The following is a 21,711-nucleotide window of genomic DNA, read 5'->3' on the forward strand; positions in this document are numbered from 1 at the left end:
TAGTGTGCCACCCTACAAGAGTAATGCAGCAACAGACCTCTTGCACTAGCACTGCCTACCCTTTGATGGCATACTTAGTTCACTAGCTTGTATGCTCATCATTTGCAGCGTCTACATTATGAGACAACGAGAGCATGCAGCCCAAGGAATTCGTATAGCACACATTCGTGTATGTGAAAGCCTGGGGGAAAGGATATCTCCATCGCCGTACCGAGCTCCTCGGGCCGCAGTAGGGGCGCAATTCAGAAGGCAGTCATCCGCTTTCGAAAAGTTGCTGAGTAGCTGACATTTATCAGCGCGCATTAACGGCAATTCTCACTGTGTTGACAACTCCACGAATGAAATATTTGCACATCCTGGCTGAGCCTGCCCCACGGGATTGTCAGTCTCCTTCATTGTGCCTTGAAGCGGCATAGCTTCGATTCAAATAAGCTGAGAGCATCGCCTTCTTTGACGGTTCTTCGGAAACTGGCTGTACATTTCTTTGGAGAAAGCTACCGGGAAACCACATCACTCACGGTCAGAAAATGTGTGGCGTTACATTATTACGTCTCTCCATCGTTCCAATCCTTCAAAGACGAATTTGGCGACCCAAAAGGCACAACAGATATACACACGTGTCCTATGTCGATTACGAGGGATATGGGCGGTGTAATCTCAACCCAAGGGCCCATATCTTGTCGGCATCTGCTGCGGCGGTCTCGGAACAAGCTCTTTTAGCTCCAAAGTTGATAGTAGCTTCTTGTAGGCGCAGCTGCAATACCCCGAGGATGTCAAACGCGATCTGCAGCTGGGGCCGCTCATTGGATGTATGCCCTGTCTTGAATATCCTTTGGGACGCTGTGATCACAGGACTCACTTTACTGGTATTACACACTCATTTAGCAGTAGTCTTATGCTTGAGAAGTAATAGCTACGCTCCTTGTGTTAATACTTTCCTCGAATACCTAGATCGTAGAGTCAGGAACTATCTATTCGAATTATTCAAATTCTAATCCGTCGCCTCATTCGAAGCTCCTCGCTATGAGCGTTGTTCGGTGGCTTTCCTCAATACACAAGCTTCAATGAGCTCCCATTCTATATCCGGCTTCGTACACTGATCTCAATGCTTGCCAAAGTTTTTTAGAGGTTCTCCTCAGAATTAAGCTTAGATGCGCCCCTGTTTGTTGAACCGCGTATCCGTGCTTTCCTCGCCATACTTGCCACCAAAAGACGTGCATCTTTTTCGAGACTACGCGGAGGAACACAACTACAGTTGTGATCTGAAGGGGAAAGTAGGGCCGTTCCGTAGATTACGTAGCGATAGATGCTCATTAGCTGGCTATGATGTAATCCTACACGTCCTATATCCTCGCACGTGGCCGCCATCGAATGTAAGGGTGATTATCTGTTGCCAACACAAGAGAGTCAATATCCTGCGTATTGACTAGACCTGGGTGCGCCTGATCGATATCCGTTATCCCACACAAGCGCATCGATGTTTCAAGCTCATCTTTCAGAACTGTACTCGAGTTAATTCGGCACTATCACCAGGTACAACGAGAAACTTACTCTGTGTTAGGTGCTCGACGCCATCTTCTCCGTAAGTCAGCGAGTATAAGTACGGCCGTCCGATGCCGACTGCTGTCGCGCCCAGAGAGATGGCTTTCAGGATATCTGACCCGCGCTCAAAGCCACCGTCAATGTACACTTCGAGCTTATCGAAGATCTCTGGACACATGCGGTGCAGTTCGAGTAGGACGAGGATGCTCGGTTGCGCACTTCGACAGTGATCAGTATCTTTTCTGCTTGGATATTGAGGAGATGCTTACCCGTCAAGAGAGCGTCCTCCGTGGTTGCTCAGCATGACGCCATCGCATCCCCAGTCGGCGGCCATTCTTGTGTCCATGGCACTCTGTACGCCTTTCAGCACAACCGGTAGCCCTGATACCCTCTTGATCCATTGAACGTCCTCCCATATCAAGCTCTTTTCTACATATTGTGCCATCAGTCTGCCCATGCCGCCACCCTTCTTATCATTGCTTGCTACAGCGCCGGAGATAGCGCTCGCAACGTTTTCTGCTGCGATTCGTTCATCGGCTTCGCGTTTACCGGGTACTGGTGCGTCGACAGTAACGAGGATGCCGCCTTGAATTTGGTCAGCTCGTCTAGTGCGATGTATTTTCGAATGAATGACTCACGAATTCCTAAGGAGGCAGCTTTGCGGAGCAGCTCTTCCGTCTTCGGTCGATCAACGTTGACATACAGTTGCAGAAAGAAAGGCTGATCGTCTCTCCCGGCTTTGACGATCGAGGCGAGCGGGTATGAGGCGTTACTAGAGATACACTGCACGATATCTTCGTTTGCACAACCTCGAGCCAAGGCCAGTTCGCCATCTGGGTGAGCCAATCGAGCCATAGCCGCTGGTGAAACGAAGAAAGGTACTGAGGATTCACAACCCAAGATCTTCCGCTTTGTGGACACGGACTTGACGTCGCGCAGAATTCGGGGCCTGAACATCACGCGTCGAGTGAGCGCCTTGTTCTGGTTGTGTGTGACTAGATCTGTGGCGGCTGAAGAGTAGAAAGCCCATGCCTTTGGCGTCAACGTGTGTCGGGCAACTTCCTGGAAATCAGCTGCAGAGATAAGCTGGTGTAGGTGCGGCTTCTCGTATATCTCAGGAACCTGGTTTGGGATCTCGATTTGGCGTTTTCCGGGGTGTGGATTTGATTCTGCTGCCTCTGCTTCGTCGATCGTGCTTCTTGGGGGCAGATCGTTCGATGGGAGGATGTCGCCGACGAACTTGTTGGTAGCAAGTGTTTCCTCGAGCATGCCTGGGGCGTGGAACTCATTGTATACTGAGGTTGCATCCTTTCCGGCGTATTTCAAGATTACTGAGTGAATTAGCTTGAGGAAAGTCCTAGTTGAAAACAACGTGTAGCAGACATACCCTCCGATCCTCCTGGGTGTTCCGACAGGAACTCTGTTACATCCCACACCTTGTCTTGGATCACCACCCAGCAATCATCACGACTGTTATGCGCCTTCACTTCGTCAAATGATAAAACGGACTTGGCCTCCATTGTCAGAGGGTCGAACAAGTGTAGTACCAAGAGCGATTAGAAGACTAGGTTCGCAAAAGCAGCAGTCGGAGGGACTCGCAACGTGCCCAGACATAACGCTAAACATAATTTAGGTGTTTGCCTTCGGCGTTCTTCCAGGGTGCAAGGTGTGGGTGGATCTCGGTGTTCTTCCAGGCCCGGAGAAGGTTTCGAGAGTTGACCGGCTTTCTCGCCGAGCGGGACCCACCACCGCAATCAAGGACTCAAGGCGTGAACTCCGGAGAAACTTGGGCCCCCACAAGCTCGGTAGCATACCGAGGGCAAATTGGTCATTGCCGAACGATCAGGTGACTCAGCATCGTTTCGACAAAGTCCCAGCGTCCGGGGTGTCATCCGAGGCACCGCAATGCCATCTCAGGAAGTCAAAGCAACGAGGCTCAAATATTGAGCGCGACCAATTCTCTCATTTCATTTTCAGCTTATCTGTGATTCAGGTATTGCTTCGAGGAAAACGTAAAACGAAATAATCTGTTGGGGTCACGAAATAGCGTATATCATACTGTCATTCAAAGTACACTCTGAGATAGTCATGGGTTCAAGATGACATGCCTCTAATATATTGAATGGAGGAAGTCGCATAGGCATTCCACGGCTAAGCTGTATGTATAGAGGAGCACAGCTCCACCACTGCTTGCCTCCCAACTCAATGAACATATCTGAACCGAACAATAGCGTCACCACCATGACCAGCCTTGCTTCCCTTGATGCCACCTCCAACTCGGCCCTCTTCTAATTCCTCTCTCTCCATATTTGCGTTTTGCCTCTTCAAGTAGTACTTAATGAAGATTGCCATCCCTGCACAGATAAGACACGCCGCGCTCATCATGCCGCCACCGCCATAATAACGCGGCTTCTGCGTGTCGGGAAAAGCATAGCTAGTGTAAAAATGTGCTACACCTGCGGCCATCAAGTTGATTATAGCGAGTGCCGCGGCGCGCTTGGATGCTGGACGAGGCAGCGACGCTGAGAGCCACGACACGCAGAGATTGTAGGGTGCATATGTACCCGATGTCATGAGAAACATGGAGAAGTAACGACCACCTAAAGAAGGGACGAACATCGCCTAATTCAAGTCAGAACTTTATATCCACAGTCTAAATTAGGTAGTGAAGACTCACCAAGAGATTACCAAGCAATCCGAACATCATAGGAATAGCAATGTGCCAACCTCGTTCTTTCTTATGTGCCGCGTGGAATGAGATGCAAAGAGAAACGATGAATGCGAAGATATATGGCGGTGCAGTGAGAAGCAACGTCACGGTCGTATCGTAGCCTAGTGTACCAACGATGGACGGGAAGAAGTTGTTGAAGGACTGAGCAGTAATCAACATCATCTGCAAGATGATGAACATGTACAACTTTGGGTCTAGCAGTGCTTGCTTGAGACCCCACCAGATGGACTCCGGGTCCTCGTCGCGAATACCCGCGTTTTCTTTGCGAAGGCGATATTCGGCGTAGAGTTGGTGTTCGCGCTTGAGAATGGGACTGGACTTTTGCAGAGGGAAGTCTGGAAGGATCGGTACGCAGAGGAGTGCAATCACTACGGTCATGCTGCCTTCAATGATGAAGAGCCATTCCTGTGAGCTGTCAGTTTACCGGACGCGGTGATGTGCAGGACTAAGTAGATTGTGCACATACCCAAGCAGGCCTTCCACCTTTGCCTTCCATCCGCGAGACAATGCCAGCGGCTATAAGCCCACCGAAAGCGCTCGCGAGCATGTTGCTGCCGTATAATATAGCAATTCTTGGAGGGAGCTCCGCACGACTGTACCAGCAGCTCATCAGGTAGAATACGCCGGGTAGAAAAGGTGCCTCAACCAGCCCGAGTATGAACCTTGAGGCAAAGAGTCCGCCGTAGTTCTTGGTGAATGCCTGGCACATAGAGACAACCCCCCACGCTGAGGTGATACAGCATATATACCACGAAGGACGGACTTTTGTGATAATCATGTTGGACGGAAGTTGCGTAATAACATCTGCCAAACGTAAGCAACCACTTCTACAATGTTTTCAGTGTTCTTACAGCCAACATAGAAGATCATCAAACAGGTGTTGTATTGTGAATTTGTGATGTTCAAGGTCTCTGTCAAGCCCGCAATTTTCGCGTTGGCAATGTTATTGCGGTCTAAAATGTTTAACAAAAACAATAATGCTACAACGGGCATGAGGGTACAGTCAAGCCTTCGCACGAGGCTGCGCTCGAGCCTTATTCGCTCATCTTCGTCGAGATGTTGCAGTTCCTCGGGAAGTGGCAAATTGTCCAATTGCGCCACAATTTTCTCCGTGGTCTCCAGTGATACCTTCGGCTTGGTGGATACAATGTCCTCCATGGTGATATGATGCGTAATCTGATGGCAAAGCGACGGTACGGTTGGGCGGTCAAAGGTATCCTATGAGCACTTCTGGGTTTAAGTGAAGTATTAAAACAACCCGGGGAGTGTCATGATACAGCAAGTTCGGCACGAGTCATACGCACCCAAGAGTGGGCTGATCCTTCCCCATTCCCCAGAGAAACTGATGCGGAGTCGCACGGCGAGAACTGCGAGCAACTGGGGAGACACTAACTAGATCAGGTTACACCGCCGTAGTACACGGAAAAAGACATGCAAGATTGCACATGACTTCAAGGAATCGCTAGGTCACTATGCTAGCGGTGCAAGGATTCTCGCATCAAATACGCATGTGTGTATTCGCTCACATTTGCAATGAAGGAATTCAGATAGCTTCCAATCGTGTTTATTCTGGCACTATAATGGATGGATCCTTATCAATTTCTAACCACGTGTCCCTTTACTTGCGTATCTAATATGCAACCATTGCCTCTTCATTGCTCCGTCAAAATTCGAAACAATTTAATCCAATCATTTCTTTCGGGAAGCCAGGAAGGCATTCTTATTGACAGGCGTTAAAGGCTCGTCGCCCGTTAATTGGCCATCGGAGCCTACGACTCTGAGGATGTTTTTCATCGCGCCCAATTCGAAGTTGATACGCGTGTTAAGAGCGCCTCCGGCGATGTGAGTGGTGAGAGTAACCTGAGGCAGGGCTGCGAGCTCTTTGGAGACTTGTGGCTCATGATAGTGGACATCAAGCCCGGCGGCACTAATGTGGCCGCTTTGTAAAGCCGACACAAGTGCATCTTCGTTCAAAACCTGTCCTCGGGCAGTGTTAATAATGCGAGAACCTTTCTTCATCAATGCCAACTGCTTTTTGCCTATTAAGTCTTGGGTCTAAATAGATCATTGTGTCAGCTAAAGTACCAGGAGCAGCCGGTCATAAAATACCCTGGAGAGAGGGACATAGATAATGCGAGAATAACATACATGCTTGTTTAGTGGTGTATGCAGCGAGACACAGTCAGCAATGGCAAGTAGATCGTCCAGGCTCTTGTGGAAAGTTGCGCACAAGTCAGATTCGACGTCCGGGCTCGCCCGCACAACGTCATAGTAGTGAATCTTCATGCCCAAGGCCGTCCTTGCTTTATACGCAAGCTTCTTGCTGATGTTGCCCAACCCCACGATGCCCAAGACATGGTCTCTGGGATTGGCACTGATTGTCGCAATCAATTTGTGTGATTCTTCGAACTTGTCAACGTCACAGGTTCTGGCAGCAAGCTGCGCGTGTGTGAAGTTCCTGAACACCGAAAGTACCATATACAGGCCTGTGTCAGACACCGCTTCGTCAGACGCACCAGCGCCGTTGGCGTACCAGATGCCATGCTCTGCAAGCAAGTCCACGTCTGCCCAGTTGAAGCCTGCACCTGCCGAAGCGAAGATGCGACACGAAGAAGGAAGAAGGGAAATAAGCTCCGAATCCCATTGGCCCATCTCACCACCTGTTTGGAAGTGTGGACGGAATATGGCTACGAAATTGCCGTATCTGTAGGTTGGTAAGCTTGTTGAATTGGTTCTAAAAAATGATCCCTACGTACTTCTTCGTCTTCAAGGCCTCCATGAACGATTTCCGATCCAAGTCCTCATTGCGCACCACATTGAAACGCTTTACGAATTCGGTTTCGTAAAATTCCTGGTTGTATTTGATGGGCTCCCCTATGTGAAGCACAGTTGGTTTCGACATCATTGTAATGGTGGGGCCCAACTGAGGGCACAGCCTAGGATACCTAGGTACTTAAGAGATCCTCCATGCCCAGTTGGCTCCACAGCAGCCCACGCAACGGCAAGAATGCCGAAAAATCGCCGCAGAAGCGCGCAATGTCGGTTTTCGGCGCCCGCAGGCCTGAAAAGGGAGCGAAAAGCGCATACAGGGCATAGGCTTCGAAAAAGACGAACGTCCGAGATCCTCCCTGAACATGGAGAGACGAAGGTTTGGTGGGTGGGCGACATGTGCGATTCCAGCCTAGTTCTAACTACTAATCAAGAGTCACCTCAACACAGCGAATCACACCTCCAATCACCCATACGCGTATCACTCGGGAGCATGAACGTTGTCGCGAAATATACAGGCGTTGATTCAATGAAGATAATGCATCGGTTGGATCCCTACGAATACCCGTGGATGCCTCGAAGGCTCACAAAGTATGGAGGCGCATTTCAAAAGTTCTTGCCTGCCAAGGCCCTGATCAACGCACAGATCAGCCCCCGAGTCAGGGGTATTTTCACAGTGAATCGATATTACTCTACTTTTTGAACTGCTTTGTATGATCTCTGCCCTCCTTATACTCGTTACCACCTTCGAGTTCAATAATCTTCTAAATGTGAATTGGAATCCTCTCTATCCAAGCTTGTATCTGTTCTTGAGGGAGATCTCCCCAAGCTGACTCCCATCGGTGAATTGCTTCTGTTCCACTTTTAGGTGCTCCTTTTTTTATAGTCTCCTTCTTAAGGTAAAACCAAGTAGGTTCAATTGCGTTCAAATCAGGTGAGTTACTAGGCCATAAAAGCTTCTTAACTTGCTCCTGTGAATAGAGATAGGACTAAGCATGATGGGCGTGAGCAGGAGCTTTATCTTCTTAAACAATCGTCTCTGGCCTATTAAGCTTGCACCTCTTTGCAAAAGGGAGAAGCTTAGGGATAAGAATCTCCTTTTAATAGCGCCACCAATCAATACCTCCTCCTTTACCTCGCGATAGCTTGCCGGTCTTTGTAGTAAATTTCCACGTAGGTTTTTGGCCTGATTTATTCCTTAGTCCTATCCTAGCCATAATAGAGGTAAGTTCCCACTCAGCTCGCAGTACAGGCTCAAGAGCTTAATTCATCTCCTCAATCTGCTGTTTTGTAAGCTCTTTGTCTTTGGCTGATTCAGGTTTCCAACAATAGCACAGCCCCTTACTATCATAGGTAAAACAGCCCTAAAATATAAACTTAGAGTAGCCCTTCCATCTCTCTCTAATACATGACCGTATAAAGGCCTCCTCAGCTCTCCGCCAGATCCGATAGCCACCACGTCGGTGAAGGAGGACAATAGCCGTCTCATCTGACCATATCACATTCTTCCAATCCTCTATTGTCCAGTCTTTATAATCGAGGCAAAATTTAAGCCTTTCATCCTTCATCTTCTATGTCAATCCAGGCTTCCTCGTTGGCTTGGTTTTCTTGAATCCTGCTCCTTTGAGTACTCTTCATATAGATATACTTGATATAATAAACCCTACATGGCTAAGTTCACCCGCAAGATTAGTACAGCTCTTCTCTCTGCTATATCTATTAAGTCATACTTTGTTGATTATCTCCTCCTTCACTACCTCCTGCTTGCGAGGACGCCCAGATCGAGTAGCATCTTCAACATATTCAGGTAAGATCTTGAGAGGTCTATTTGGTTCAAATCCACGTTTGATAGCTCGGGCATATATGTCGTTGATAGTACGTATTGATAGGCCAGTCTCCTCAGCGATCTGGGCAGTTGATTTACCTCCAAAAGGCGACTTCAACGCAACAATCAGGACTCGAGTTGATATATCAGTATTTGGAGCCATCAGGATCAAGCTCAACACCAAAGATTAGGTAGATAGATAGATAGTATTCATCAACGTGGCTTCAGATCTACCCCTCTATCAGGATTTTGTATGCCAAGGCCCTAGTAATCCTGCAGGATTCGGATCCTGGCATAGCGCCTGGCAAGAACTTTTGAAATGCGCCTCCGTACAGCGGCAGAAGCATCAAGCACAGCATCTTTATTCGTAGCTAGACTGAACTAATCCTGTATCCAGCCAACCTTGAACCTGCAGAACTTGATTCTTTGTCTCCAGAACGTGAATGCGACATTCGCGACATCGCCAGTCTCGTCCTTATCCACCCATACGCTGGGGTACGACAATTCCCTGTTCTCTCGCGTGCGGCTGTTGTTCGTCATACAGAACCCGTCGCCGTCTTGCAGCAGCTTCGTTTTCCAGCTCTCACCCGCATCATCACTCAAGCCGACCGTGAGTTGCTTCCGTGGAACGCCCCAAATCGCCTCTCGCGTCTGCTTAGGTTGATTCTGGCGCTTGTCATCCTCTGGGGTGATATCGTCATATAAACCTTCCCGCTTAGCCTGGCCTTGCTGGAAGCTCGAATCATTGTACACTACGATCCATCGGCCATCCGAGAGCACATCAAAACATATGCCCGAGTTTGGGTTTGGGAGGGTTGTCGGCTTGGGTTCGCTCCAATCCAAACAGTTCTTGGACGTGGACACATAGATATTGTCAGCCCACCTAGACCGGTACAAAGCTGCATAGCCATCCTTGGTTGCTCGTATGTTCATATGCACAGAGCCAGTACTATTCGGAACTTCTTTCTCATGCCATGTCTTGCCGGAATCCTGGGTGTACTTGATGACTGAGATGTCGTCGTTCCCAATCCATCGATATCCGGGAGGTGTGCGACAGTACCATGCTGGAAGGACCCATGTACCATCTTTGAGTACAACAATTGGTTGACGAATGAACAGTCCTTCGTCGTCGAAGAGGTTTTGTGGCTGAGACCACGTCTGCCCTTCGTCTTTTGAGATGCGGTAGCGAACAACCGCCTTGTCCTGGTTTCCAGCAGGCTGTGCCGTGAACAATACCCAAAGCTCATTGGTAGTTGGGTTCAAGAACAGGACTGGATTTTGCTCGCTCCGATTAGCATCTTCTGATATCTTCTGCGGAGTTGACCATGTCCTTGCTCCTTTACGAAGGCGCGAGAAGTGAATCTATAACCGGAATGCGAATTAGTCGACTAGCCCTGGTTTGAAAGTAAAAGAATCGAAAGGACGTACACAGATGTCAGACAACCCTTCTTGCGATCCACCGAACCATGCACATAGAAGGTCACCATTTGGTAGCCGAAGCAGGTTTGACGCATGCACCTGCGGGGTCGAAGCTGGGATGTAGTTGGAGTCTACCCCAGATGTCTTAGATGAGGGAATCAGCTCTGCGTTGAAGTCAGCCATTGTGAAAGAAGCTGGAAACGATCTGTCTGACGTTGAAGTCTGTCTGGTGTCTGGCAATGCTATGATATCTTCATGCGTCTCGAGACGGCGCATGCCGCTAAGATGGCACGTGCCTTCGCCTTTCCTTCCTCGCGCTTTCGCACACGCGGTCCAGTGCCGGCGCTGTGCGCCGATCATTCGCACTTCTCCCCGTAACCCCAGAAATCGACCAAAGTGCGGGGAATCCAGGTTCAACAGGCCACGCACTTGCATTTCCGGGGAAATTCTGGAGTAGAACCGAACAATGATTGGCCTGTCATGATCCTCCGATAGCGAGAGACTTTTGATGGCTTAGCACTATATGAAGGAGGCCCAGATCCCGTTTAAAAACTTCAACGAGAGTGTACCACTCGGTCATACTCGCGGGCCTTCTCCCTCTGCTCATCAGGAGCTCTATCTTGATCTATACCGATATCATGGGTGGTGGAACTTCTCTGTGGGCATCGCCTGAATACAAGAAAGACCCCAAGGCCATTTATAATGGGCGTCTGATATATCTTGCCGCCACCATTGCGTTTGCGGGATGCGCATACGGCTTTGATCAAGGAAACATCGGGGGTGTTCTGACGCTTCCAACGTTCAGACACGCCTTTGGGCTCGACAAGCTTAGCGACGATGCCGCCGATGCGCGATCTGGTAATATTGCTGCGTTGAGTAAGTTCTTATCATTGGCACGCGCAAGGATCTCGGACTGACTCTCGATGCAGTGGCTGCCGGTGGATCTGCAGGCGCCCTCCTCTCTGCTCCATGCGCGGATTTCCTTGGCCGCAAATACTCAATGATGATCTACGGCTGGATATATCTCCTGGGATGCGCATTTCAGGAAGTGCCGCACCTGCAACTGTTCTACGCAGGCCGATTTCTCGCTGGTGTAGCCATCGGGTCAATGTCAGCTGGTGCACCTCAGTTCCTGGCTGAGAACTCGCCAAAAGCGATCCGTGGGTCGATGACATGCTTGTACAACCTCATGATCATCACTGCCTTGTCCCTGGCTTTTTGGATCAATTACGGCGTGTCCAAATGGACAAACGTCAAAGTGTCGGACTACACACAGTGGCAACTGTCGCTCGGCATTCAGCTCATACCTGGATTCTTCATGGTCTGCATGCTTTGGTGGGTCCTGGAAACACCGCGTGCGCTTATTGCGAGGGGAAAGCGAGCAGACGGGCTCAAGAACCTCATGAGGCTGCGCAAGCTGCCCGAGGATCATCCATACATCCAACAAGAGTACATGGAAACGTGCGCTCAAGTCGACCAGGAGCAAGAGGTTGCTGTAGGCCGCAACTATATGCTAGTCATCAAGGACATCGCCTTCGTCCCTTCGAACAGGCGCCGCTTCTTCCTAGCCATCATGCTCTTCCTCTTCCACAAGTTCACAGGCACCGACAGGTAAGCGAAATACGTGTTAGCTTCATTGCTTGATCTGACATCCATAGCCTGAACTATTTCGCACCCGAGATCTTCACTATGATCGGCGTAAAAAGCGGCTCCCAGGCTTTACTCACAACTGGTGTGTACGGCCTAGTCAAGCTTGCAACGACAGTGGTCTATGTCGCTTTCATTGTCGATCGCGTCGGACGCCGTCTTCCGCTCATGATCGGTGCGTCTATGCAAGCTACTGCTATGCTTTACATTGCGTTGTACGTTCGCTTCGCGAATCCCGACAAAGGCGGCGGTACCGAAGCTGGCGGTATCATCGGTATCGTCTGGATCTACGTGTATGCTTTCGGCTGGTAAGTACTCTCGGACTAAGAAAAAGAATTTGTCCGCTGACCTGTGCTTCCTCAGGTCCTTTGGCCACAGTGTTGCGTGCTATGTCGTCGCCGCCGAGATATTCCCTTCACGTATTAGATCATTCTGTATGAGCTGCTGCTTCTTCGTGAATTGGATCGTCGACTTCGGAATCACCAAGGCTACACCTTCGATGATGACGCATCTTGGCTGGGGCACCTTTTTGCTCTATGCAGTTCTGACCTACATCGGAGTTGTGTTTATCTTCTTTTGCATGCCTGAGATGAAAGGCAGATCCATCGAGTCTATGGATGACCTGTTCTCTCATTCAATCTGGACCATGTACAAGCGCGCTTATCCTAAGGAGGAAGACAAGGTTCGCCATGATGTTGGCGAAATTTTGAGCGATGGCAGAGTAGCGGAGCTTGGAGAAAAGCGCGAGGGAGATGTGCATGTAGAGAAGGTGTGAAATGGCATCACAACCTCGTAGCAGCTATACTTTTTACTTTCACTCGAATTCTGAAACCTTGAGTACGCAAATCATAATGCGCAAGGGGAAACATGGAACGTTAGAGTGTTTCCAAAATTGATGTGCTCCGTAACAGCGTGTGCTCTGTACGCTCGCAATCCGCCCGAGATCCACCATGTCTTCTCTCCGACCCACAAACCTTGTGCGCAAGCTTACGGCGTTCTCGCCGATGCTACGGGACCGCCTTTGGCCGACTTCGACGTGCGTATCCACGTATATAATTAATTGACCCAACACCGGATGCTGTGAGAAACCCTTGTGACAAACGCCAGCAACGTCATCGCTAAATCATTGGAATGGCATATCATCAGAAAACCTTCCGGCTCAACACCGGTGCAGAGATCCCAGCTGTGGTAAGGTCCAAAAGTCGCCATTCCCTCGCATCAGCAGCTAAGTAGATGGTAAGGGTTTTGGTACATGGCAGGCAGCTCCAGGCGACGCTGGTCGCGCAGTTCAAACAGCCTTGAAAGCCGGCTACCGTCACCTTGTAAGACAAACCCAGCTTGTGAACATTACCAGCAACTTGATGCTAACCAACTCAGGACTGTGCTCCGTTGTGTATGTCTGGAAGGCTTCTGAATCCTTGTGTATTGCGCTCATGAATAATCAGATTGGAACGAGTCCGAAATAGGAGAGGCATTAACTTCAGTCCTTCAATCTACCAACATCCCCCGATCCGACATCTTCATCACAACAAAACTCTGGTCCTCTTCACATCACGACCCCGAGGCTGCCCTCCGCAAGTCCCTAAAAGACCTCCAACTCGATCATGTAAACTTATACCTTATGCACTGGCCCGTCTCGCTCCCATCCAACTCACTCGACGCACCCAACTTTGGGAAAGAAGATCGGAAAGCGCACGCGCAGGGCTGGGACTTCACCAAGACCTGGGCTCTGATGGAGAAGCTGCTGGACACGGGACTGACGAAAGCAATCGGCGTGGCAAACTTCTCGACGGTAAATCTGGAGAAGCTGCTCAAAACCGCTAAGGTCGTGCCTGCGGTGAACCAAACGGAGCTGCATCCGCTTCTTCCTCAGGATAAACTGAACAAATTCTGCAAAGAGCATGGGATCCACCAGACTGCTTTTGGGCCGCTAGGCGGGAAAGGGTCGACATTACATTCGCACCCCGCGGTTGTTGGAATTGCGGAGCAGAAGGGGTCTACAACAGGACAGGTACTGCTTTCGTGGGGTGTTGCGAGAGGGTGGAGTGTCATCCCGAAGAGTGTTACGGAGGAACGGATCAAGAAGAACCTCGAGATCTTCGAGTTGAGCGGGGAGCAGGTGGAGAGATTAGACGCTTTGGCAAAGAGAGAAGGAAGGAGGTTCAATAGGCCGGATTGGGGGGCTCCGGTGTTCCATGACGATGATGGGAGCGTTGCTTAGCGAGACAAACTGTATTAGATCTTGGAGAATCATAGTATCCCTTGTCATTCTGTGTATGAGAACACGTTGCTTCTAATGCTACTCGTACCTGTATGCTTCGTGCTGAGGGCTGATTGAGGTGGCCCGACTGCGCAAGTGTATGCCTAAAAAGCTAACAGGAAAGTGAAGGTAGAGCCTCATCTGATAGTCACATCGTGACGATAAAGAAGACCGAAAGATGAGGTGATGAACATTGATACACTAAGCTTCTGACTTGAGACTCGCTGCGAAGCTCTGCACCTCTTCTTTCAGACTGATATCCTCCTTCATACCCAATCCTTGTGCAAGTGAGATATCGAACCTCGCCGGCCAACTAGCAACAATAGCCTCCACTTTCGGGTCATGCTTCTCCTCCACGAGCTTCAATGCTTTCTCACCACCAACTTCGCCCAACGCTTCTAGTATCTGACGTACGGTGACTGTTTGTCCCGGTAGATTTACCACACGCCCTCGGTTCTTCGCGAATTTCTCTTTGGGAACATCCTTCATGGCGACCAAATTCTTGACCACTGTCTTGGGCGAGCAAACCCACATGGCAAGGTCTTTGCTAACGGGAAGAGTTGACTGCACGCCCTTCAGTGGCTCCCTAACAATCCCTGATGCGAAACTTGACGCCGCGGCTGAAGGTGCACCAGGCCGCACGATGACAGTAGGTAGTCTGACAACGCGTCCATCGATGAGCCCACGGCGTGAGTAGTCGTTCACCAGTGTCTCGACGATAAGCTTCTCCGCACCATAGGAAGACTGTGGTATCGGGATAGTCTTCTCATCGTACTGCTGATCCGGCGAATCTGGAGGGCCGTAAACGGCTAAGGAAGAAGGGAAGACGACAACAACGCCTGGCTGCTGTTTTCGCAGGTAGTCCAGTGTGAGTCGGTGAGAGTCGACGTTGACGGCAAGCCCTAGATCGAGGTTTGCTTCAGCTCCTCCGGACATGATCCCATGGAGAAGATAGCACGTGCTCCATTGCTGGCTAGACAGTAATGAGTCTACGGCTGCCTGGGTTGTGAGATCTGCCTTGACGGATGCGGTGCGAGATGCATTTGGACTTGGTGGTTCGAAAACATCCGCGAGTGTCAATTGAATGCTCGGGTCCGACAATAGGAGAGCATTGGAGAGTTCCTGACCAATGAATCCACCAGCTCCTGTGATGAGGATGTGTTCGCTCGAGTTTGGATGAGAGCCCATGTTGTAACGACGGAGCTTGAGATGACTTAGACAATCAATGCAAAATGAAGTGTAAAATATCTGTCTCTTTGGCTTGTGTCAACATATGGGTACCTTCTATAGGTGCAAATGCGGATCCATGACTACGCCTGCAAAGCAAAGATCTCGGTGGGCGGTGGACCGGCGAGAAAGCCGCGTGCGACTTCGACCGCCCCGCGTGCGGAAACAAGCACCCCCGGACCCCGCAATGCACCGCGGCTTTGACACCGAGCGCTACTAAATCGTATGGATCATCTTCGGAGCAGCTCGTTCTAGTGGCATAGGAAACCCAGTGAGAATCAAACGCAGCAATAGCCATACTATTGCTGAGCTCAAATCAACTAGTCAATCTAAGGATTCGAAAACCACCCAACATGCCTGAAGGTATCTCAGACACCGCGTCGAAAACGCTACCTAAAATGCAATATGCTCGACTCGGACGCTCTGGTATGAAGGTGTCGCGCATCATCCTTGGTGGCATGGCGTTTGGAAAACCCACATGGGAAGGCTCGCCATGGACGCTCGACGAAGAAGCCAGTATGGAAGTCATCAAACGCGCGTGGGATCTCGGGATCAATACGTGGGATACAGCCGACACATACTCCAACGGCGAAAGCGAGCGCATACTTGGAAAGTTCATCAAAAAGCACAATATACCACGATCGAAGGTGGTCATCATGACGAAGCTCTTCAACCCAGTCATGGACGACGACAGCAGACCGGCACCTGCAGATCCCTATTCGCAAGAGCTGGTGAATCAGATGGGACTCAGTCGGAAGCACATCTTCGACGCTGTCGATGCGTCACTCGAGAGGCTGGGCACGTCATACATCGATGTGCTGCAACTGCACCGCTTGGACCGCGAGACAGAACCTGAAGAGATCATGCGTGCGTTGCATGATGTAGTGAGCATGGGCAAGGTCCGGTATTTGGGTGGTTCATCTATGGCGACGTGGGAATTTGCCCGCCTACAATACACTGCGAAAATGAACGGTTGGACGCCGTTCGCATCGATGCAGCCATTCTACAACTTGCTCTACCGCGAAGAGGAGCGCGAGATGATTCCGTTTTGCAAAGCAGAGGGCGTTGGAATCATTCCCTGGTCACCGCTCGCACGCGGGCTTTTGGGCAAGCCTGTCGGCGCAACAAGTGCGCGGAATGAAGCAGACAGCAAGACGAAGAAGTGGTTCGGCGACGCGAACTCGGAAATCGTGAGTAGAGTAGAGGAGTTAAGTATTAAGAAGGGGGTGAGCATGGCGAGCGTGGCTACTGCGTGGGTGCTGCGGAAGGGCTGCAATCCAATCGTAGGGTTGACAAGTGTGCAGAGAGTAGAACAAATTGTAGAAGCATTCGAGGTCGACCTCAACGACGAGGACTGTAAGTTCTTGGAGGAGGAATACCGACCACGCGAGGTACAGATGTAGAATATTATCGATAAGCACTACCGTATGACGTCACCTGCCGAAGTGAACCTGGGCTCCAAGGCTCTATCTGTTATAAGCCGCATGCTCTTGAACATTTCCACTAACCTGATCGTCCATACCGAATAGTGAATGTGAATTTTGTGTGCGACATGACAGAACTGGGGACGGTTCGGTCAGAAGTCCGACGAGTGCAATGTACGGCTGTTGGCGGCAGCCGCTCTAGGTACATAGCCGCCATCCACCCATCTTGAGGCTTTCCGGCCACTGCGTCCATCGTTCTTTTTGCAACCGACAATGTCTTCTCCCAGCCCACTGCCCCTCAAGCGGACACTTGAATCACTACCGCCTCTTAAATCATCCTTGGAGGAGACGCGCTCCCATACCCGCGCACAGATTTGGTCCAATCCGCAGATACCGGTCCTGGTCGCGCTTGACGATGATCCTACAGGAACTCAAACGTGCCACGACATTCCGGTCTTGACGACATGGAGCGTTGAGGTACTCGCTCAAGAACTGGCCAACACAAAAGCCGGGTCGGGTTTCTTCATCTTGACCAATTCCCGCGCACTGCATCCGCCAGCTGCTCGGGACTTGATGATCGAGATTTGCACCAATCTCAAAGCTGCGTCAGCAAAAGCTGGAAGGCCGTTTGAGATAGTTCTCCGCGGTGACTCTACACTTCGAGGGCATTTCCCATTAGAGCCGGAGGCAGCTGAAGAGGTTCTTGGGCAATCGGATGCTTGGATTCTAGCACCTTTCTTCCTGCAAGGAGGACGATACACCATTGACAACGTACATTATGTTGCCGAAGGGGATGTGTTGGTCCCAGCGGGCGAGACCCCATTCGCAAAAGATGCGACCTTCGGGTATAAATCGAGTGACCTGCGAGATTGGGTTGTTGAAAAATCGAAGGGTGCAATCTCGCGGGAACGCGTTCAAGGACTGAGTCTTTCCGACGCTCGATCCGGTGGAGCAGACGCTATCGCAGCCAAACTGATGAAGGGGGCGAAAGGTACTGTGTTCATCGTCAACGCAGCCGCTGAAGAAGATATGGACATCATTGTGCACGGCATCCTCAGGGCTTCAGCGCAGGGGAAGAAGTTTCTGTTTCGCTCCGGCGCAGCATTCGTCTCGGCGCGACTTGGCATCTCTCCGATCCCACCCATCTCCGCTGAGCAGCTGGCCCTTGACGGAACAAAAGGCGGGCTGATCATCGCGGGATCTTATGTTCCCAAAACTACAGCGCAACTCAAGTACCTAAGGGAACATTCAAGCGATAAATTGACCACCGTGGAATTGGACGTCAACAAGCTTCTGGAATCGCCGGAGAGCCGCGAGGAAGAGTTACAACGGGCACTGGCTACGGCGGAAAGCGAGCTACAGAAACCACAGGACGTGCTTGTTATGACGAGCAGAAAGCTCATCACGGGTGCAGACGAGCGTTCATCACTCGATATTGGATCTACAGTCGCAGCAGTTCTTGTGGCATTTCTCACGAAGCTCAAGGCAACGCCTCGTTACATTATTGCAAAGGGTGGTATTACGAGCTCAGACATGGCAACCAAGGGTTTGGGTATGAAGAGGGCAATGATTGTCGGCCAAGCTGCCGCTGGTGTGCCGCTTTGGAGGTGCGATGAACCTAGTTCGAAGCATCCCGGCCTGCCCTATGTTGTGTTTCCTGGCAATGTGGGTGGTGAAGAGACGCTCGCAGAAGTTGTAGAGAGATGGAGAGTATGATGAGCTTGATTCTATTAGTTATGTGCGTTGGTGTACAAAGTTGATTGTTGAGGCCCACCACAAGATGCAAAACACACACAATTTCATCCATATAATCATTGCCCCTCGTAACATTATTATTCCGAATGATAAGAGATGCAGTATTCAGTAAAGCTCCTGAAGCAGCAAGCTATATGATGAGCATGGGGCGGAGGAAAGGCTCTAAGCCTTCGTAGCAAGAATCGCAACAACAGGCCAGCGGACTGCATGCCGTGCGCCATACCCACCCATCTCCTTCTCCAATTCTGCCCAGCTCCTCTCAATGTCCGCAGTCACGTCCTCAGACCTGAATGCGGGTAGGTTCATCTTCAAGAACAGCTTCCAGTCCTCCATAGTCCAGCTCTTACCCCAGAAGCTGGGGTCGTCTTTCAGGTCCACTCGCTCCTCACTGCGGACGCGACTCACAACCTCGATGTCGAAGTCGCAAGCTTCCGGGCCGTAGAAGGACATGTTGCAATCGCTGTTCCACTTCCATCGTTGCACGTCGGTCCACTGTTCAGGATCCAGGTCCACATTGTCCAAGAAACTAGACATGCATTCCGTCGCCCGCTTCCAGCCTGCCTTGTACGCCGGCCCAGACCCGTTCTTGATGTGCTTTGCAAACATAGCATCCGCAATCCTGTCGTATATCCGCTGGCACGCCGCCGCATCGTAGCCCTCTCCAACTGCAAAATGCGGGCGCCCATAGAACCATATCGCCAGGGTACCACCAGGTCGCAGGACCGTAACCCACGAATGAAGAGCCTTGGCGTGGTCCAGAAGCGGCATCGTCTCTCCTACCGCGACGAAAGCCGCGGAGCCAGGTTCGTGGGTCGAATGCACGTCTTCAGCAGCGAAGCGCTCAAAGCGTATCCTTCCGAGGGCAGCGCTCCCGAGCGAGCGCGCAAGGCGCTTTCGTGCAACGGCGAGGTGGCTCTCGTTCAGGTCGCTTGCGACGATGGCGTCGAAGTGACCCGACAGAACGGCTGCCACTTGTCCTGGTCCGGTCCCGACGTCGTGGGCGGTCGATTTGCCAGGAAGCGATTGGCTCTGGTGTGAGCGGTGGTACTGCAGCAGTGAAGCGTAGAAGTCATTCTGGGTATAGTCTGGTCGCGCGGTCAGGTAGTCCTCCCAATACTGGCTCCGCTCGATCTCGGTGGTGAAGAAATTCGAAGTGTCTTTTTTTGCACTCATGGCGAGGGGTGTCTTTGGCTTCGAGGAAGCGTGGGGAGTTCGGTAGGTGCCATGTTGACTCTTCGGCAGTGGGTGCGCTTGCCCCAAACCAATCCATGCAGGATGGTCCACGTAAGACCGCTTACCGAGTATGGCCGTAAGTCAAGCCTGACACACGCTCGGTGGCAGGGACATTCAAGCATGTGTGGAACGCTCAATGCATACGAAGGTCCGGGCCAGCCAGATTCGCTCACAACAGTGAACGGTGAAGTTCACACAAGCTTAGCAGCCAGCAACTGAGACCCAAGTGCATGAGTCGCCGCATTCACCCGGACACAGGATCATGACTCGTGCCCCAGACATAGCGTTCGGCCTTCCCTCCGTACCCCTCTCTACGCTTCCCCACTCATCCTACAAACCGCACCGGAGACATGCGCGACGCGTTCGATAGCTCCAGGGCAAGTTTCCGACTCGGAATGCCGCATGCGCAAACTCGGAATGAGTGTGCCGCAGACACATTCAATGCGGACTCGGGCATGCGATCGCGTTGATTTCCTCATTCACATGTACTGAAGCTTATACATTCTTCTCCGATCCACCAAACACTTCACGTCTTCTACAACTGCCTCGCCTTTGATACCTCAAGCTGCAGTTCATCTATCCCACTAAAGAACGACACCGTCCCCTCCCAGAACAACCACAACCCAACCGCCACGATGCCAATCCCCAAATCCACGATACCTGACAAAAAAACCATGCTTCCCCCCGGCGTCTACACCCCCGTAATAACCCTGTACAAGCCCACCAAAGCCCAGGAAATCGACCTCGACGCCATGTACACGCACTGCCAATTCCTCGTCCGCGGCGGCCAACACGGGCTCGTGTACTCGGGCACAAACGGCGAAGCCGTCCTACTCTCGCGCTCGGAGAAACAAGATATCCTGCGCATGGCGCGGCGCGCAGTCACAGATCTAGGAGTGCCGTCTTATCCCATCGTCGCCGGCATCAGCGGACAGAGCACAAACGAGAGCATCGAACTCGCACACGATGCGGCTGCGGCGGGTGCGAGTTTTGGGCTGCTGCTGCCGCCGAGCTACTGGGCGAAGGCGGTGAGCGAGGAGGCGCTGTTGGGGTTCTATAGGGATGTTGCGGATGCGTCGCCGATTCCTGTGGTTGTGTACAATGTATGTGCCTCTGACATTCGTACCCGAACATGGCACTGACGATGATGCAGTTCCCAGCCGTCACCTCCGGCATCGACCTCAACTCGGACGACCTGGCCGCCCTCGCCGCACACCCCAACATCGTCGCCGTGAAGCTGACCTGCATGAACGTCGGCAAAGCCATCCGCCTCGCGTCCAAGTTCTCGCCCCAGCAGTTCTCCGTTTACGGCGGGTCCTCGGACTTCCTGGTCCCGACGCTCGAGGGCGGCGGCGGTACGTCTCCCTTGTCCCTTGCCTCCCTCCCTCCTTGCACGCGAACAGAAGAACGCTGACTAGTCTGCCAGTCGGCTGCGTAACCGGCATGGGCAACGTCTTCCCCAAATCCACCGCACGCGTCTACGATCTCTGGACCTCGGGCAAAAAAGAGGAAGCCCGCGCGCTGCAGGAAGTCGTCGCCAACGCAGAGTGGGCGTGCAAGAAGTCCCTCGCGTTGACGAAGTGGGCGGCTGGGCACTTCGCGGGGAGGCAAATCGGGCTCGACGACGCGAAGACGTTTTTCCCGCGGAGACCGTACTTGCCTGCAGGTGAGAAGATGCAGCAGTGGACGGTGGAGGTGATGGGCGTGCTGGAAGAGGAGGAGAGGAAGATCGAGGACAAGGTGTTTGGGGGTAAGGCGGTGAATGGAGTAAAATGAGCTGTCTCGAGCATGAGTGGTTGCCGATGTTCAAGAGCGATTTATAGTGAACCGTAAAACGATCGTTTCCAGGGTTGCAAAAGAGATAGCAGGCATATCGATG

At 51.4% G+C, this 21,711-nt stretch overlaps 8 protein-coding genes across 8 annotated transcripts; 3 read left to right on the forward strand and 5 right to left on the reverse strand.

The window, feature by feature from the left end:
* Positions 1–1,343: 1,343 nt before the first annotated feature.
* CC84DRAFT_1199170 (cytochrome b2) lies at positions 1,344–3,201 on the reverse strand (the record flags this gene model as incomplete). The annotated part of the gene is made up of 5 exons (XM_018181606.1): positions 2,930–3,201; positions 2,181–2,873; positions 1,812–2,127; positions 1,552–1,760; positions 1,344–1,501 (listed from the first exon to the last, which is right to left on the reverse strand). Exons 1-5 carry the CDS (start codon positions 3,060–3,062, stop codon positions 1,344–1,346), a joined length of 1,509 nt encoding a protein of 502 aa, XP_018031531.1. The 5' UTR covers positions 3,063–3,201.
* A 99-nt stretch (positions 3,202–3,300) lies between these two features.
* CC84DRAFT_1229895 (retrograde regulation protein 2) lies at positions 3,301–5,600 on the reverse strand. Its single transcript, XM_018183683.1, has 4 exons — positions 5,125–5,600; positions 4,740–5,077; positions 4,220–4,678; positions 3,301–4,164 (listed from the first exon to the last, which is right to left on the reverse strand). Exons 1-4 carry the CDS (start codon positions 5,429–5,431, stop codon positions 3,745–3,747), a joined length of 1,524 nt encoding a protein of 507 aa, XP_018031532.1. The 5' UTR covers positions 5,432–5,600; the 3' UTR covers positions 3,301–3,744.
* A 242-nt stretch (positions 5,601–5,842) lies between these two features.
* Positions 5,843–7,421, reverse strand: CC84DRAFT_1199171 (2-ketogluconate reductase). The gene is made up of 3 exons (XM_018181607.1): positions 7,030–7,421; positions 6,422–6,977; positions 5,843–6,328 (listed from the first exon to the last, which is right to left on the reverse strand). Exons 1-3 carry the CDS (start codon positions 7,176–7,178, stop codon positions 5,963–5,965), a joined length of 1,071 nt encoding a protein of 356 aa, XP_018031533.1. The 5' UTR covers positions 7,179–7,421; the 3' UTR covers positions 5,843–5,962.
* A 1,827-nt stretch (positions 7,422–9,248) lies between these two features.
* Positions 9,249–10,469, reverse strand: CC84DRAFT_1154727 (glycosyl hydrolase; the record flags this gene model as incomplete). The annotated part of the gene is made up of 2 exons (XM_018176908.1): positions 9,249–10,229; positions 10,296–10,469. 2 exons carry the CDS (start codon positions 10,467–10,469, stop codon positions 9,249–9,251), a joined length of 1,155 nt encoding a protein of 384 aa, XP_018031534.1.
* A 455-nt stretch (positions 10,470–10,924) lies between these two features.
* On the forward strand, positions 10,925–14,154 carry CC84DRAFT_1209202 (uncharacterized protein; the record flags this gene model as incomplete). The annotated part of the gene is made up of 7 exons (XM_018182206.1): positions 10,925–11,162; positions 11,216–11,897; positions 11,945–12,241; positions 12,297–12,702; positions 13,175–13,255; positions 13,311–13,326; positions 13,379–14,154. 7 exons carry the CDS (start codon positions 10,925–10,927, stop codon positions 14,152–14,154), a joined length of 2,496 nt encoding a protein of 831 aa, XP_018031535.1.
* A 240-nt stretch (positions 14,155–14,394) lies between these two features.
* On the reverse strand, positions 14,395–15,381 carry CC84DRAFT_1263188 (NAD(P)-binding protein; the record flags this gene model as incomplete). The annotated part of the gene is made up of 1 exon (XM_018185216.1): positions 14,395–15,381. One exon carries the CDS (start codon positions 15,379–15,381, stop codon positions 14,395–14,397), a length of 987 nt encoding a protein of 328 aa, XP_018031536.1.
* A 392-nt stretch (positions 15,382–15,773) lies between these two features.
* On the forward strand, positions 15,774–20,008 carry CC84DRAFT_1209204 (Aldo/keto reductase; the record flags this gene model as incomplete). The annotated part of the gene is made up of 4 exons (XM_018182207.1): positions 15,774–16,776; positions 16,950–17,046; positions 17,132–18,509; positions 18,900–20,008. The coding sequence occupies 4 exons, from the start codon at positions 15,774–15,776 to the stop codon at positions 19,635–19,637; spliced, it is 3,216 nt and encodes a 1,071-aa protein (XP_018031537.1). The 3' UTR covers positions 19,638–20,008.
* A 146-nt stretch (positions 20,009–20,154) lies between these two features.
* CC84DRAFT_1154748 (dihydrodipicolinate synthase) lies at positions 20,155–21,711 on the forward strand. The gene is made up of 3 exons (XM_018176909.1): positions 20,155–20,935; positions 20,986–21,187; positions 21,259–21,711. Exons 1-3 carry the CDS (start codon positions 20,468–20,470, stop codon positions 21,606–21,608), a joined length of 1,020 nt encoding a protein of 339 aa, XP_018031538.1. The 5' UTR covers positions 20,155–20,467; the 3' UTR covers positions 21,609–21,711.

This window comes from Paraphaeosphaeria sporulosa (assembly GCF_001642045.1).
Source record: "Paraphaeosphaeria sporulosa strain AP3s5-JAC2a unplaced genomic scaffold CC84scaffold_11, whole genome shotgun sequence".
Classification (NCBI taxonomy): Eukaryota; Fungi; Ascomycota; class Dothideomycetes; order Pleosporales; family Didymosphaeriaceae; genus Paraphaeosphaeria; species Paraphaeosphaeria sporulosa.